General features: G+C 36.6%; 2 protein-coding genes across 8 annotated transcripts in view; one reads left to right on the forward strand and one right to left on the reverse strand.

Annotated features, from left to right (window-relative positions):
* Positions 1-2,017: 2,017 nt before the first annotated feature.
* LOC149551957 (uncharacterized) overlaps positions 2,018-18,289 on the forward strand; it is a 48,569-nt gene continuing 32,297 nt past the window's right edge. For 4 of the 7 annotated variants that reach the window (XR_016352839.1, XR_016352836.1, XR_016352838.1 and 1 more), the window contains exons 1-2: positions 2,018-2,713; positions 4,110-4,289. Coding sequence is in view for 1 of the 7 variants with exons in the window: in XM_089787454.1 (XP_089643580.1) it covers positions 2,464-2,713; positions 4,110-4,201 (342 nt within the window). In the remaining 6 variants the exon portion in view is untranslated. Of the gene's footprint in view, positions 2,714-4,109; positions 4,481-8,882; positions 9,690-18,289 lie in introns of those variants that run through there. The other 3 variants (XR_016352840.1, XR_016352841.1, XM_089787454.1) reach the window with 3 other exon arrangements.
* Positions 4,914-18,289, reverse strand: part of LOC149551958 (Oxidoreductase family protein) — a 29,664-nt gene continuing 16,288 nt past the window's right edge. The window contains exons 3-7 of the mRNA XM_089787453.1: positions 14,917-15,081; positions 14,539-14,703; positions 6,177-6,311; positions 5,938-6,035; positions 4,914-5,548 (exon numbers count right to left, since the gene is read on the reverse strand). Of these exons, the coding sequence (XP_089643579.1) occupies positions 5,347-5,548; positions 5,938-6,035; positions 6,177-6,311; positions 14,539-14,703; positions 14,917-15,081 (765 nt within the window). The 3' untranslated portion in view covers positions 4,914-5,346. The remainder of the gene's footprint in view (positions 5,549-5,937; positions 6,036-6,176; positions 6,312-14,538; positions 14,704-14,916; positions 15,082-18,289) is intronic.

The following is an 18,289-nucleotide window of genomic DNA, read 5'->3' on the forward strand; positions in this document are numbered from 1 at the left end:
AATCTTGAGATAATATGATCCTTGCAATCAATGGTTCTTTTATAGATGATGCAAAATCACATGCCCTTGTTTTCACTCTATTGCCAAATAAAATAAGGTGAAGCAATTCAAAGTGGGTCTAAAGGTACATTGTATATGTGAGATAGATCTATGGAGATAAGCAAGGTGATTAGGACAAATCTAATGACTTTTCTAAGTCAAATGGAAAATCTAAAACACTTTGTAAAAGTAGATTGAGGGGTTGGATGCCATGTTACCTTTTTATACCAAGATATGTTGTTGACCAAATTGTCCATTTCCTACTTGCGTGTGTGTTTTCCTCTTTTATACTCCAATTTCTATATTAGCTCTCAAAAGTCTTTGTATTTGAAGAATGCCCACTCTTTGAAATGCTTGTCAATCATTAGAGTTTTGAAATTCCTCCTTTAAAAATGCTTTCCTATCCAAACTTTCCATGGTTCTTATGAAACGCTTGGACTCCATCCTATCATGATTTCATCTTTCCCTTTTTCTTCCTTCATATTTATCAAAATTTTAGACCTATTCTTATCAATGAATTTGTTGTCCAACCTCAATACCCCGACCTATTGTATGATTCTTTTGGTATTTTGAACCCCAATCTCGAGTGCTTTTTTCCTTTGTATTAATTCTCTCCATGATGCTTGAACATGTTGTAGTGTCATGAATGGTCAATTTTGTTGTCATAACATTTAAAAGTGGGAATTTTTTGCTCACCCTTTATCGTTGTTCAATTGTGGAGTTACCAAATTTACATTATGACCGACCCATCAATATTGTGATGTATATGAAGGGTTGAATGTGTCCATTCAAGGGGCATCATCTATATTTAACCAAGTTCCTTTTAGAATCTATTGTTAGCACAAGTGGGATCCTAAGATGAGAATACTAGTGATTTTAAAGTGAAATCTCATATAGACTTTGTATTTGACCTTAATTGGTTGCAAACTCTAGCTACATTATAGTAATTGAATTTTCCATTGTTATCAAATATAAATTAGATGTAGTTAAATTTATGAAAGCAATGATTAAGTTATTATTTTGTGATAGGAAAAGAAGTGGCAATTACTTATGATCATTATAATAAGAAATTCATGTATTATGTTGTCATTGTTGATTGAAGTGTAATGAAATTGTTAATGTGTTAATACAATTTAAATGAGTTGTCCAAGATCTCATTAAATAATAGGTATTGATAGTGTTTATTCAACTTAAAAGTATTTAAAGTTGTTTAACTAAGCTACAATAATGCTTACTCCTGGCTTCATGAAAAAATTGTGTGTTTTATGGTGCTTTACACCATATCTGAAACTTTTTTTTTTTCTTTCTTTTTCTTTTTCTCTATGCCCAAGATATTGCCATCTTTACATGTTCATTATCGCAGATAAGAAATCAATTATAGGCCACCAAAACTATAGTAAATTCACTATTTATACTTGAATTAAGGCAATCAACTTTTCCTTTGTGAAGGAGATTTTAGTGTGCTCTTCTCATATAGCTGCAACATCTTTTTCAAATAAAGTTTATGTTTCAATATTCTTAGTGGCTTCAATAATGTTACTTGTTCTCACAAGAAAAAATACTTTTTTATCACTTAATCTTATAATCAGATAGTTCCCATTTAACACTTTTTCTTTGGAGTTTTTTTTTTTTGGTACACAATAGTTTTGAGCTTTTTGAAGATTCATTGTTTGAAATAGATACCAACACACTTGAAATTGTTTCCCTTTGCAAAATCATAGTCTGCATCATAGTGGAAATGGTATTCTAATAAGTGTGATAGAAGTTATTGATTTAAAACCTATGCTTGTTAATTTGGTGTGTAATATTTATGACAATATGCACCAATAATTGTGACTTATATTATTATTGTTATTAATGATCACCCATAATTGAATGAAATGTATTCCTTAATTATAATAGCAACGAATCATGTAATGCCACATTGACTCCACAAGCATGGGTGTTTTTTTTCCAACACCATTAATCACACTTTTTTTCTCTTTTATTTTTTATTTTTTATTTTTTTATTTTTTTCTTTCGAGATATTTTGGACATCTTGGAAAAGAAAAACATGCTGATAAAACCATGGGGTCGATGCATTCTGCTGGCCCCGTGGCCTTGACGGACTTCATGGCCCTGGAATGTTGTCCATCGAACAATAAACATTGATTTTCCATCGGCCAACGTGCGCACACAACATTGGCGAACCTCTCTGTTGTTTAGTTCCACATGATAAAGGTGTAGATTAAAAGCACTTTCCGAGCAATTCAATCTTTGCAAAGATCACGGATTCACGTATTTCCAAAATGTTGACAGTTCGACAAATTCATCCATTTACTTGAAGCAGTGCACGTTGGCATTTTCGCGGGATCCCTGTCATTCCCCATAGAGTCTATGAGCTAATGAAAAGGAAGATGAGCAACATTCTCATACGACACAACAATGGTTTGCGCGTCTCCAAATCGATGCAAGGCTAACTGTATAATTTGTTGTGCCAGTAGTGGGAGAAGTACAAAACATGGAACTTTCAGCAGCTGTATGCACTATGCACCAGTTGATCTTCCATGGAAAATTTTGGGTTTAGCGGCAACTACATTCCAAGCCACCCTTGTGGGAAGATACCGATGTGTTGTTGGTCCAAGTTCTAAGCAAGCCCAACATCCAAAGTTTCAAAAATCAAATGAACAACAAGGTATATCACGCCAAACTTCAACATCATGGTCGTCAATTTCCAAGCAATTTTTAGGAGATCACTTATTTCAAATCAGCTCAAGGAAAAATTATAAAACAGCAGACAAAAATGCTGAACAATCCTCTCTTTCCACATAGTAGTCTTGTATCTTTTTTCATATAAATAAGAGCTTTATGCTGAATTGTTAGAATGCACTAGGTATACTCATGTTATGAGAGCTCTACAGACTTAGTATTTTTTCAAACAGTTGTTAATCATTATAGCCTTCATCTGCTTAGGCTTATATCACTGTTATACAAAAGTGTAACAGTGGTTTGCCACATGATTACTATATGAATTTGTGATTATGTTTGTCCATCTTTTCCTTATTCATTTGGTAGCCTTCTTCTTGTTCTGCAGATGCTTAAATTATAGTTCCTTGCAATTATTGTTGTGCAAAAAATTGTAAATAACGAACATTAAACCTGCACAATGAATAATCTTCAACTATTCTTTCAGAATAGCTTTAATTCCTCCATTGCAGAAGGTTTTTTATGTCCCTTTTCCTTGTTTAATGGTCTGAAAGAGCTTATGAAAAATCTCACACAGAATTGGCTTGTAGAATCTCTTAGGTTTTCATACAAAACACATCCTGCATTTCTGGGCTTTCCGTTCATGATGTTTATGTGAGCGCAAGTATGGACTTGAGTGTGAGTTTGAACTTCAACAATACCGCTATCAAGAATTGTCCGTTGACTTTTCTCTGAATAGTTCCCATTCCTTTCTTCCTGACTCTTTATAAGTTGAATCAATGTTGGGGTCTTCATTCCTCTCCCTGAACTTGGTTGTTTAGACTTGAGATTATTTAGCAAGCAATAGTAGATACCAAAATTGCTCATTTTCTTTGATGTTTATTTTATGGAGGGTTGCCCTTAAGAGAAAGTTGGTTCTCCTAGATATTGCATATCCTATGTATTCAGCTTGTCAACGATTTGAGACATTGAAACACATTTTCCGGACTTGTCCCAAGGCTCGAGAAGCTTAGTTATAGATACACGCCATGTTTCCCTGTTTTGTTTGAGTTTCTTTTAGATTGGAGGATTGTTCTCTCGGGAGTAGAGCTCCCCACCCTACTTAAATCCCTAGACTTTGAACCTTCTTCAGAGTTCTTTCTCTTTTTCAACTTTGGAAGTAATAATAGCTATTTTTTGATGATAAGGTTGATTGTAATTTCTTCTTACTTAAAAAGTGAATGTTGTCTCAACTATGTACAAGAGTAGATTGTAAAGTTGCTTTGGAATTATAGCACTTACATGATTTTCTTAATCATTAAGGGGAACACCTCTTATACTATGAATTTGTTTTCTTCCAATGATGTGATTCAAATCACTATTCTCTTGCTTTGCTTCTTATGCAGCAGGGAGATTGATTTGCATCTCACATGGGAATTTTTTAAGGTTGAGGCATAGTGGCACAGATAACAGAGTTATTACTCTGCCATCAAGGTGAAGTGACGTCCTGTTGGCCATGCAAGATCAGTACGATGGTTGTGAGGCCTCAATGTTTCCTAATGAACATTCCCATATCATGGTTCAAGGTGTGATAATCCTCTACTTCCACTCTGTGAGGTTATTACTTGTGCTTAAATGTTTTTTGTTATATTTCAACCTGGTTTGATACTTTTGTAAATCAATTGACTGCCTTGTTATTGTTAATCTTATATTTATGTACTTCTTAAAACTTGAAGTTCAATATGATAAATTGAATAAGTTTCCAATAGTTAAGTAAGTTGTATTTGCACAAAAACCAAACTAAACTGTATGGTTTCTTTTCCCAACCAAAAGATAGTATTTCTTATTTAATTTTTATGGATTGGGAGATTGGATTAACTTCAGTCAAAACTTATTTCGTTGTGTTCAGTTAAATAACACTCCAAAGCAATTTAATTTATTCTCATGACACTGTCTTCCATGCTTTGCATCCGACAATGTGATCTAGCTTTCAGCTGCTGTGTAAAATTAATGTCCTGTCGTATTCAACAGAAATGTATTTGTACAGCTTATCAACTACTAAAGAATTTTTTTAAGATAACATCCTCTCTTGATATCCTAAAACTTAGTTTGTTTCATTAAGGAAATTTTTTCCTTGCAAATATAACTGGAAGTTGGAACTATCAATTTCAATGGAATAATAAAAGAAAAAAATGCTCTACCAAGTGTAATTGCTGGAATTAAAATTATTAATTTTTATATTTAACCATAATGAAGCAAGACATTCAATATCATAAATGTAATCGTGGCGCCTCTTCATATATAGTGTTTTGGGGATGTTTATGAGCTGAGTTCAATTTTCTCTTGTTGAGGGTCTCTTCTAGAGGATTCTTTGATGGTGGCATACAATTCTGTTGAAAGTGATTAATTCCCTTTGATGCAATGCTACTTTTCTGGAAGTTCTCCCACCAATATCAGGAATTGTGACCTTTCAGAGAAGTGCCTTTTGGTATTATCCTCTGCACTTATTTTTCTGAAGTTTGTATTTGTTAATAAATGCTTGGCTTTTATTACACAAGCTGACATTGGGTTGTTTCGAAAGGACAGGTTTTTCTTATTTATTTGTTCTGTGCTGTAATATAAGATGCACGTCTTCAGAAGATATCAATGGCCTTTTTCTTCAAGAACTTCCTTTATTGTGACAAACCGACCAATTTCAATGGAAAGCTGAGCTGCCACACCAACAGCTACAGATAGCAGACCTTCTTGCAAGCTGAGAGTAGATGCTTTGTTGCCTTTTCTCCTAACAGAAGCTAGGAATTCAAGGTGTTCTAAATAACTAGAACCATGATGAAGTCCCATGTACCTGAAAAAACTCAAAAGATACTATGATAAGTGAATACAGATAAAAGTCTTCTATGAATAGCTATGTAGTAAATGAGCCCACCAACACAATCATGTTTGTTAATAATGTTCAGTGAAAAATTAGGGTCCATTGCCATAAGCAATTCGATCAGAACCAGTTACCAAATTGGTATTCTTCGCCATTTAATTTCTCATTTTGTTTTTATTTGACATAATATTTAAACCCTAAGTTTGTATGATAAAAAAATGATGTTTTGGAGTGCTTGTGCAAATTGAGAACGGAGTATGATAATTTGAAAGGTGCATTCCTATATCATTTCTTTTTATATTCAATTCTATTAACTGCACACTTTATAAATCTGATCAAGCTATATATATTGATGAGCTTACTTCACTCTGTTGTCATGGACCTCCATAGTTTGGACTCCTGCTTGTCCACCAGTCCGTGTACCAACACGCACAATACTCTCTGGCACAAATGCCTCAGCCTGCAAATTGAAACTTAGATACTTGATTTGTTATCCAAAACAATTTGCACATAAAAGACAAGACAATTGCATGTAAAATGAAACATCTGCATATCATCCTTATATACGACTTTTCAAAAGGAATTCAAAAAGCATTAATACCTTCCCAATGTCACCGACTGCAGAAATCTCCTGTTCATTTTTACTGCCCTCAGCAAACATACAAAGGTCAAGCATTGCACGGGATCCATTATCATATTCCACTATTACATATGCATTGTCAAGGATATCTGGGACCTGGTTCACAATTCATGATTAATAATTAGCAAACAATAAATCAGAACATTTACCTTACAAATTTGTAATGGCAGTGACATTTAAAGGAAGCCTACTTAATAAATTCACTTATATCTCGAATCTCGTATCAATGAAGGAAGAAAATGAAAGAACCCACACGGTAGGCCTTAGGAAAAGGTTAATAAGGACCAAGATAATCAAACACACAAAGCTTCTTTTGCATTGGCTTTCAGGGAAAATTCAGATAACTTGCAAAATTTTATTATTTGATATTTCACAGAATAGAGAAATTTTTATTTAAAGAACACATAATTTGCAACAACCCAATCCCTAGTTTGGACAAGACATAGGGTATTAGGGACGATATCAATAAATCCCATAAAATGTCATGTTCAATTCATATTAACAGCTCCAAAACAAAGTCCAAGAAAACTCAAAGAGATGCAAAGATTAAGGACTTAATATATGCAAAAGCCGACCAACTTTCAGAGTGGACATTTTAAATGATTGCCCTGATAGCCAAAAGAAAGATATTTTACTATTGATACAGGCCAGGATTGCTCTCCTCAAGAATAAGAATGCGCAAAGATTAAGATCTGGATTTATAAAAAAGCTTAAAGAATGCTCCATTGATTGAAATTTTGAATGACTCTTATTGCTGCAAATGCAAACATGAAGATAAATAAGACAGAGGTAAAGTGCTTCTGATGGGAACACAGTTACCAGACATAGACTCAACACAAACTCAGGACAAAGGTAAAGTGCTTCTGATGGGAACACAGTTACCAGACATAGACTCAACACGGACTCAGGAAGAAGTTTTTTGGATTAGACTCTGCACAAAAACTTGGTAAAAACTTTACAAGGCACTTTTAGAAAAGTATGATATAATTTTTTTTGGCAAAAACATGAAAAATTCGGTCTAGAGGCCTTGTTTAGGCCTCCCCCACCACTGGGTGGGGGGTATGATCAGCTTGTGGCTTATGCATGTCACCAAAGGACTGTTATATAAAATTCTCAAGTTCAACTTTATGCAATGTTTCTAGAGAGAATCCAGCCTCAGAGCATGTTGAGAGTATATGGAATCATGTGGGAACTGTTTCAAATCATGTTCCACATCTTGGAACGAAACTTGAATAATATTGTCAGGGGGATGGGTGCCTTGTTGGCTATAAAACTAACACTCAAAGCAATCCTATCTACCTTGTTTTGAAGGTTGATTTTAAGCATGTCACTTTGCCTAGAAAAGTGAATAAATATGAACAACTGGCTGTTGAAGACCAGAGTAAGTAAAGTTTGTTGTTTTTCAACTTATTTTTATTCAGTCATCTTCAAGTGGGTTAAGATTAAATTATCAGGTAACAAGCTGGTACAAATTAACAAGGATGTTGATTCCAGAAGGCTAAGTTGGTATTCAAGGTTTCAAGAGCATCAATCATCATTCAAAAGATTTTAATGGGCCTTATGAAATATGAATTCAGTCAGTGGTGAGAAATCACAGCTCAATTGGAGGTAATTATGAAGACTTTTGGTTCTCACCATCATGTTTTTTCCATGCATAGATCATCACCTCTGGCTTGGTAACTTCTAAAACTACCATGTTACCAACAAAGAAAGAAAAACGGAAAATAGTTGGATTGTGGTTTGTCCTTGGTATTATTTATAAATTATGGTTACATTTTCTCATGGAAGTTATGAAATTATCTACTGCAAGAATAAGACACACTTTAAGCCATCTTAGATGTTTATCATTGAAGAAAGTCTACTCCCATTGTCCTTCACACGATAGTATAAATGATGTATAAAGGCACTTGTCATGCATTTCAACTGATGCTATTATGATCTTAACTTTCAATTGTATGTTTTGTTAATAAAGGAGAAATATTTTTATTTGTGTGTCTGGTTTGAAATTCATATATGCTTGTCTATATCAACATCATAAGGACTACTTGCAATAAACCAATAATTACATTTCAACTCAGATAATCAAGGTACAACAAATTCTTATCCCCCATAACTCCAAATCCTCGATCTTTCATTTTTCACAAAGCTCCAACAAGAGTTTCAGAATTTCTTGGCAACTCCTTACAGCATTCTGACAAAGCAGTGTTGCTGGTTTGAATTTACATGCCCCAACTCATTGTACAAAACATTAACAATATGCATGTAAAACCTAGTGTATAATTGTTCTTCCTTCTGGTGTTTTCTTCTGTTATTTGCAATCTAATGTTTTATGCAAGCCTTCCCTTACCCCACATTTTCTGGTTTACTGCTTTACTATCCTCATAATGCAGGAAACACTCATGTTGTTTGGTACCTTGGCCTCTAACAGCAAGCTTCTTTCTTCTTTTCCTTTCTGTATTTTTACTTTCTGTGGTACAATTTCTTCCTAACTATTGCACTCTGTTTGTGCAATATCATGTTGTATTTTAACTTTTATCCTTTTTTCCATATGCTTACTTTTCCATGTTACCTCATGTTAGCAGTTCCAGTGGGATTCAAAAAACAGGTGCATTGAACCTCTGAGATTCAAGGCATCTAACAGTTTCATCTTTTGCATTTACTTTATAGGTTCTAATCTTGTGGCTGAATTCAAGAAGGGAATCTAAGATAGTGTGGGAAGAATATGCCATTATTGGTGGTAACCTGACTTCCATATCTCATATTGAGTAAAGACAAGAGGTAAAATATTATATGAATTACTGCAGATGGTTTCCCCAAGGTAACCAAATGGCAGGGTTGCCTATTATCCTTTGTTAAAGAGTTCAGGTTTGTCAAAAATCATTTTCTTAATAAATGATTTTTTATGGAGGATGACCCCGCAGCGTGATGGTAATATCATGAGCCTCGGTAGTATGAGGTCTTAGTGTTGATTCTTGGTTGCTTGCTCGTTCATGTGTTATCCGAGGGTGTTGATGCCTGTGTTCTCCTCCGCCGGTGATGTGTTTGGTGTGCAGTTTCCGCATGCCTCCTCAATGCTGTTGAATCGTGGATCTCCCTGCCTGCCCACCCATGGTGTTTATTTGTGGAGGTGCTGCCACTTGTTGCTCTATTCCACTGATCCTACTGCTCTTAGCCATCAACGATGGGAGGCAAGAGAGGTATTAGGAGTTTGGAGCAATAAGGATGATGCTGGGAGATATAAGGAGATTGGAGAGATAAGGGAGTTATTTGGGAGATATAAGGAGATATTTGGCTTTGTTGGTGATGGTCTGGGATTGGGTTTGGAGTGGTTTAGAGTGAAAAATAGGCATGTCTGCACAATGGATAATAGAAATGTAATGTTCTACTAAGGGGATGGGGTCCCGCAGATGTGATCCCAATGGTTCAATAAATAATAATGTTACCAATCAAAAAAAAAATGATTTATTATGCCTATATTTGGTTGTTTTGTAACTATCACTTTGAGAAGATACATAAGACACAATATTTGTGTGGTCAAAGGGATTTAAGAAAAGCATGGTGTGGCCTAGAATCGGTGATCTTCCATAAAAGTTGGGTGGTGCATGTCTTAAGAATCTTAAACTTTAGGGAATTGTCTTTGAAGTCAAGTGAATTCTCAGAGATTTTTGTGAACATGCTCACGATCCACCTATTACACTTCTCAGCATAATTATGCATAAAAAAGAATTTGATAACCGAAGTTTCTTCCCTTTGAAAATACTTTGCACTTCCAAAGGATAGCCAAGCCAATTGCTTTTGTTCGCAAAACCTGTCTTTTACTGTCATATGCAAAAGAAGCAATGCAAAAACCTTTAAAATACATTGATTTTGTCTTTAAGGTCCATTGTTTCACAAATTTATCAACTCTCATACTATATCTTCCTGCCATCCAATAGTTTGTTTGGTTCCTCGCTGCCTGTAAAGATCATTTTTGGTATAATATCAAAGTTCATCACAGTGAAAAGCATCTCCAATTGTTGCAATAAAGATTGCCTGTTAGTCTAGAAGCCAAGCCAGCTGGTATAAAGATGAAACACAAACACATATGGAGGCACAGAATTGCTACCAGATTAAATTATCAGCTATCAAAGCTTCATCCTTGACATAACACACGTCAAGCTAATGTGAAAGACAATCATGTATAACATTTGAGGAGGATAAGAAATCATCCCTTTAGAGACTACTCACATTTCAACATCAAGTTTGTTTTCTTTAAAATACAAGACTAGTAAAACAGAATACCGGCAACACTTTGGGTTGCAAAAAGATTTATATGTGAAAAGAGAATCAAAGAGACTTTGCCTTGCACTCAAATCACAATTCGTTTTATATCTTATCATCTCATTAGGTATAAGCATAGTTTGCAAACTCTCTGAGTACTCCCTGAGTTGTCAAGTACTCTCTATTTTATTTGCTGGATGAGTACACATAGGTTTAACTCGTGTTTTTATAGACATAAAAAAATATGGGTAAAAATGTTGATGCAGGTGAAATATTGGTTAAAATGTGTTTTTCACATGATGTTTTTGCTGTAAAACCATACATTTTCTCATTCAAGATGTAAATTTTTTATTTAATACATTTTGTAATTGAATCTTACAAAAAAATATGTTACTTTACGAGATTTTAACTTTTAGTCCTATGTTGCCAATTTTTTGCCCAGATTTCATTGAGTTTCCTCTAAGTTCAAATTTTTGGGCTTGCCGAGTATTGTCCAAGACTGAGTCTGCAAACTATGGGTTTAACTATAAGAATGCAATGCTACACTACTTGATGCAGCTAATTTCCTCACTATTACTAGTACATAACACATGCAAACCTATATATGGTAAATTTGTTAATAAATGATACACAAGGGAATGAACTACTGTTTTTGTTTGTTTCATTTAATATCATTTTCTAGAGTGATAGAAAAGAGAGAGATTGCAAGGCATTGATCAAATCAATGTGCTTAAACTAGGGGGGCTTATGAATTTTCTCAGTGCTGTCTGCAGAGAGATTTCAAAAGCTTACTGTTGTCACTTAGGTTTGCACCCTTGTCCAAAGCCTATGCATGAGGACAACCTAGTGAAACATGGAAACAACCTCCAAGCTATGGGACTTGAACTGTGAGGTTGAGTCTCCGGAGAAGGCCGGCTTCCTATTACTATCAGGATGCACCTAACTACTCTTGGAGAAGCAAATCTACCTAATCTAATCTAAAGAGGTGATGCACCAAAATAGAGTGTTCAGACCAATCTCTGCCCATATATGCACTTTTGAACCAGAATGAAACTAAGGATATACACATTCAGACTTGTTTTAATCTAATAATCACATGTAGATCAGAAGACCAAGATGAATGACACAAGGAAAGAAAGATTCACTTATATTATCATTCATAGGCCAAGGAGATACAGTCATGTAGATTACTGATTTCCACAAAACACTAGTAAGAGGCAAAGAATTCTTGCACTTTTATACCAATGGCTGAAGGAGATAAGGCAGAAATCATATAGTTCAGAGGCAAAGGGAATGTTACACTAGAATTGCAGAGCAACAGCAGAGAACAACAGAGAATGATCGACCTTTACAAAATTTACAAAAATTGCCTTTATAGTTCAGGCATAACTGAGATTTTCCCTCCAAAACAATCTCGCAACCACCACCATCAAGTCCTGCAGGGAACAATAATGGGAAAACCCGATCTAGATTCGGATCCAAATGCAATGATTTTTGATCTTGGTTGGAACAGGGCCTTGAGAGGATAGAAACGACGCCATTAAGCCACTTTGACTAGGTAGATGAATTGGATTGGAGGGGTGGAGTGTTCTTCTTTGTCTCACATTCATTTCTGGTGGTTGGGATTGATTACAGAGATCAAATCACGCGGCAAAACCTAATCTCCCCTGTTTCTGTCTCATGAATCAGCAAGGTCAGCAAATCAACCTATCTTGGCACTGGGATGAGCCACGTGGACCAACAACCTTTTATCTTTTCGCCACCTTGCAAAGTCTCCCCAAGTTGACCATGTCTTTCATCACTAACCGCGCCAACCTTGCAAATTCTGACCGCAACGGTTACATTAACTGTCAGCACTCCCTAACTGTCAATCTTGGCCGGGCTCGCAAAGACACGTGTCACCTAGGCGCTATGTTGCTATGGGTATCCTTCAAGCAATTTCCCATAGCGAGATAGCGCCCGCCGTGGATCTTCCTTAATCTGATGATTGTGAAGACTTGCCGTTTCCTGTGCTTTGCCCTTTAAGACTTCTGGGCCCACGAAACAACTCAGCACACCTGGCATCTGACTCGGTCTGAACTAGTACCATCCTTGCAGCTTTATAACACTCGGCCCCACTGATCCACGTGGCGAAAGGGTGCTATGCCGCTATGGTTAAAATTCTCGCAGCTTTCCATAGCAAGATAGCGCCCATTGTTGATCTCCACGAGATCAATGATTGTGGAAGATTTGCGCTTGCCTTCATAAAATTTCTAATCCATGAATCCACTTGGCAACCACCTGGCACAACCTGGCGTCCAACCGGCGACCCACAGAGAAATTGGTCCTGCAGAAACACATGGTGGCTACACGCTTTCCCGCATTTTTAAATTTCCTCGCATCTTGATAATGCGGGAAAGCGCCAGCCCTTGATCTGCCTACACCGGACAGTGAACATAACTTGTACTTTCTGAACCTCTGAGAACATCCGCTGTGACATCGCCTGGGACACATGTCGCCAAACCGCTTCCCCGCAATATTTAATTTCCTCGCATCTTGATAATGCGAGGAAGCGCCAACCCTCGATCCTTGAAGATCTGACGGTGATCAAAATCTGTGCAAGACTGCATACCTGGTCAATTGGATGGGCCAATAAGATCCGCCTTCGTACTCTGACTTGCCTAACAGCTGCCACGGAAGACAAGCCACCTGTTGATACCTTCTGAGAAAGTGGGCCCATGACGTCAATTGTGCCACGCGTTGCCGAGGCGTTATGTCGCTATGGTTAAAATTCTCGCAGCTTTCCATAGCGAGATAGCGCCCATAGTTGATCTGAACAAGATCTGACGGCACGCAAGATGGGTTCGATCTACCAGCGTACTAACCAATGAGAACTGGCCACGTGTCAACCTGTCTGACAAGTCCTCGCTGACATCCGACAGGGCATACTTGGGACCCACCGGACAATTGATGTTGCCGCAGTAACACTTTCTGTCTGGGCGCTATGTCGCTAACGGCGAGGAACAGAGATTTTCTGATAGCGCCATGGCGCCCACCGTGGATGGAACAAAACCTGGCGCCGGAGAAGTAATGAGGAAAAGGAAGGGCCCACTTGACATGCGGCAAAAGGGCGCTATGTCACCAACGCAAAACAACGTGCAACTTTCAATGGTGACATAGCACCATCCGTCGATTCAGATTGATCCAACGATGAGGAACTTGCGGGCTGCAGAAACATATCATAAGGTTTGATTTTTTAATAATTTTTTGATATTTCCTGGGCATTTAAAATAATATTAACTCTGGGAACTAGCCGTTGGACAGGTTGGGCATTTGAAATTTGAATTTTTGGCGGGAGACAAAAAATGGCAACACTTACTATAGCCAGTTGGATTATATTACATATTTATACTTATTTTGTTTGCTATAACTTCAAAGGATTGACAAATATCGAAGCTTAAGAAATCAACTTCAACATGTAGAAGCAAGGTGTCTTCTGAATTTTACCTTCAGAAGCATGCAATCAAGACTTAACACCCAATTAACAGTTATATAAAATGCAGCATGGCATTTTCACTTTCATCTAGCTTGGGGTCAAGTTTCTACCATTGAATTCATGGGGAAGGATTTGATTTTATCCGAGAAAGCATTCTCTGGAGATCTGTCATAACTTGCTAAAAACCTTCTACCCAGCTTAAGCAAACAAATGTGAAAGTTACCTAGCTTAAAGTTGCAACATGAGGAACCGGTACCCTAATATTAACAGACACAGATATCTTTTTTTTTTGTCTGACAGTATGGTAAATGAAACCACGCAAAACAGTTTGTATTTAATTTTATAGACCTCTTCAAGTCTGAACCACTCCCTCACAAGAAACCATACAAATACCAAAAAACTAGAACTTCAAAAATCCATAAGGTACAAAGCATAGGAAGATCTAAATTAAGCGTTGAATGTAGCCACTCGTATTGATTCAAAACACCAACCATGAAGACTGTTAACATCCTCTACTGTAAACTTTAGTTGTAAAAAACGACTTGATACTTTTATTTCAACAGATAATTAAAGGTAGAAATTGAGAACCTTGCCATCATATTCTTCATCCTTATGATTAACATCATGTGAACCAGAGGCCATCACCCGTACAGGATTTGCTGCAACAATCAAATTCATAAGGTCGAAGAAGTGACAACACTTCTCTACTAATGTGCCTCCTGTATTTACATTGAACCTGTTCCAATTGTGAACCTATAAAAAAGGATAAAATACAGCAGCTAAGATATTCATTATATTTGAAAAAAACTTAAATCAACATTTATTTCTAAGATTGTTAAACTCTATTCAATTTAATGTTCAATGCTATCAAAATGCTATATATTTACATACAATCATGATTAAAAATTTCTTGAATCTGCTAAAATAAGGCAGATTTCGGCGTTTGAACTTGGCAATTGTTGTTACCTTGACAAGAAAAGGAAATCGATGCTCTCTGATTGCAACCATCCAAACTCGTCCAAGCACTCCACTTTGGACTTCCTTGATCAATTTAGCTACAGGCGGCATGTACCTATACTCCAATCCAACTTGTACTAGTATATCTGGCCTTTCCATGGCAGCTATTATGACCTGTTTAAGTATACCATTGGGACAAAAAAATTACCAATGTGGACACTAGGTAGAATCCTTAAAAAAAGCTAAATGTTTTTGAGTTTGAAAGGAACTATGTCTATATCATATATTATAGGCAATTAAGAAAATGTCTGACAAAAATTAAATGTTAGCACATGCTCAAAATTCAATAGAACTTTGGTGTGCCCAAAAAGAGTGTGTGTGTGTGCACATATGACAATGCTTATTCATATGTATGTTATGTTTAAGCATGTGCGCATGACATGTGTATGTACACTGATGCTCAAGAGTGTAACAATGTGAATGTGTGAGCCGATACGTACAGGTAGTTTGTGTATATTTAAGTGTGCTTCTCTGTGTGTGTGTACACATGTTTACCCACACGTATGTCTAAGAGTGTCTTCCCACACCTGTCTAGATTTCTGCACGTGTGGCTGCATGCAGATATGTGCAAGAGTGTGTCAAATATGCAATTGTGAGCATGTGTGCATTCACATATATGTCTATCTCTTCATTTGTATGTACGAAAATATGGCTATTTGTATGCCTTTTGTACTGTATTAGTATATAGGCTTTCTAATTTGGAGAGCTCTTGCAAGAATGATGAAAGAGACTTGTCTTACTTTGAGTTGGTGCAATCTGTTATATTTGTAATCGAATTTCTGTATGAACAGAATTCTAGCACTAATATTCAAATAAATAGCAGAAATAACAGATGCACAAAAAATAAGAGAAATAAATTAGTCATGATAAATTAACTCCAAAATAGAGAAAATGTGAGGGGGCTACGTCTCAAAGCAATATAATGATAATAGAATTCGCAAATATGATGCCAATTAGTAAAGCATTGCCTTTATAGTTTATTTATAGCTAAATATGTTAAAGTGATATTCATATTCCCAAGTAGGTTGAATAACAATTATTAAATCTAAGTCAGATTATTTACCCCACAATTTGGTCACTCTGTAATCTGATGATTCTGACCCACACAGTGGACTACGAATAAAAAAAAAATTCTCCTCAATGCAAAGCAGCCATTGATGCTTTGCCATGAAGCTTTCATCTTCCCATGTAGCATCTTACTTTGGTGAGTTCTTCCATCAGACGGTGCTTTCTATTTCCAGTCCTTCTGCAGCTCAATCTTTGTCTAGAAATTTTTTCCAGGTTTCAATACAGTTCTATCTTAAGTCTAAATTAGTATTTTCTTTCCAATCAATTTATTAAAACATGGTATGACTAGATGTAATCTTGTGGATGGAGATAATTTAAATTTATACGTCACATTGTTTAGCACATACAAAACCACAATAGCCATAACACTTGGGTATTGGTTCGCTGAATTCCTTCTGTTGATTAGAGACATCTATGTGTATGCTTGCAAACTTTTAAAGACCTTATCTCCCACTCCAGAAATCCTTTCACTCCAATGGCGATCAGCCTGCTGTTTATGCCATACCTAAGGTCCGCATGAGCTCCAAGAACACTTCTTGGCATTTATTGTGATCCTTAACAGCAAGAACCATTGGTTGCATGTTCAAAGATATGGATGCTAATTGAAAATCATGAAGCCCTATATAATGGGACATTTTGGAAGTGTGGAAGGATACCATAATGCCAATCATGACCATTCAATTGATTGAGATTGTTTATGAAAAACAAAACAGCAAAGGTAACAGAAGACCATGTAATGTGCTGGGAGGGTCTGTGTGGCAGTCCCTAGATACTGACATCAACTTGAGACGCCATGAAAATCCCTTGGTAAAGAACAAGGAACCCTTATTTGTCCAATGTGAGGGGGGGGGGATATGTCTAATGAGGAGGAATGGGAAACAGTTTCCAAAAGGAAGTCAAGAAAGAAGAACAATAGATATCCTTCTCCTGCCTTCCCAGCTGCGACTAGAAGCAGAAACAAGGCAGATGTTGGAGCTAGACCGAATACTCCTGTAGGAAAAAGGGCAAGTATGGTTAGAGAGGAAGAAGCATGCAGGAATATAGTAGATGGGACTCAGTTGACCATCCAGGAGGCCTGCTCTCAAAAGAAGAAATGAAACTCATTTCATGGAACATATGTGGTCTGAATGGACCACACAAACATGATGTCTTGATAATTAGAGATCATTAACCTGATATTGTTTTGATTCAGGAGACTAAGATGAACAAGGATAGAGTGGAGTCTTTCAAATTTTGCAAGAATTTTGTTGTCGCTGGCTCTAGCTCAGAAGGTGCTTCGAGTGGCCTGGCTGTCTTATGGAACTCTTATAAGCTGAAAGGTGAGGTGATTTTTGAAGGTGATAACATCATGATAGTTAGGTTTTCTAACTCCAGAGATGGTGATAGTTGGAATATCTTGAATGTGTATGTACCTAATTCGAGGAGAAGGGCTAGTTATTGGGATAGAATTAGAAACCTTATGGGGAAATTTTTGAATGGTAGATGGATTATTATGGGAGATTTCAATACTCCCCTGAAGGGTCATTTAAAAAAGGAGGGTCAAAGATTGATTTAGATAGTAGGATGGATCTTATGAATCTAATCAATGGCCTGGCTCTTAGTGATGTGGATCTTCTAGAGGCTGATTTCACCTGGACTAATAGAGGGCTAGGGGAGGAGTGTATTCAAGTCAAACTGGATAGAGCCTTGATTACCGTGGATTGACTCTCCTTTTTTTCTTGTTCTCTTTCGACTCTGGCTAGATAGGGTCAAATCACTCTCCTATCTCTTTGGTTTTGGACTTCCTGGACAGGAAAAGGAGCTATCCTTTTAGATTTTAAAAAATGTGGCTTGGTCATTCGAGCATTTGGGATAAATTTCAGGAATGTTGGTCTATCAATATTGATGGGACTGCCATGTTTAGGGTTGCCAAAAAGCTTAGGAATGCTAAAGTAAAAATCAAGATCAGGAATAAGGTTGCATTTGGGAACATTTTTGAGTCGAAAGTTGGGATTCTCATGGAAATTAGCTAGGTTCAAGAAGCTATTCAACTCTTGGGATATGACTCAAATTGAATGACAAGAAAAAGCCATGTTATCTTCTTATCATGATATCATAGCTAAAGAGGAGGTCTTTTGGAGGTAGAGATCTAGGTCAATATGGTTGTGTGAAGGTGATAGATATACTAGGATCTTTCACCTCACCGCCCTCAAGCATTGGGCTGCCTATAGAATTTCCAAACTAGTCAATAATGACAGGATTATCCGAGAGGAAG

This window comes from Cupressus sempervirens, chromosome 6 (genome assembly GCF_028749045.1).
Source record: "Cupressus sempervirens isolate cs-2001-9-10 chromosome 6, ASM2874904v1, whole genome shotgun sequence".
In the NCBI taxonomy this organism is placed as follows: domain Eukaryota; kingdom Viridiplantae; phylum Streptophyta; class Pinopsida; order Cupressales; family Cupressaceae; genus Cupressus; species Cupressus sempervirens.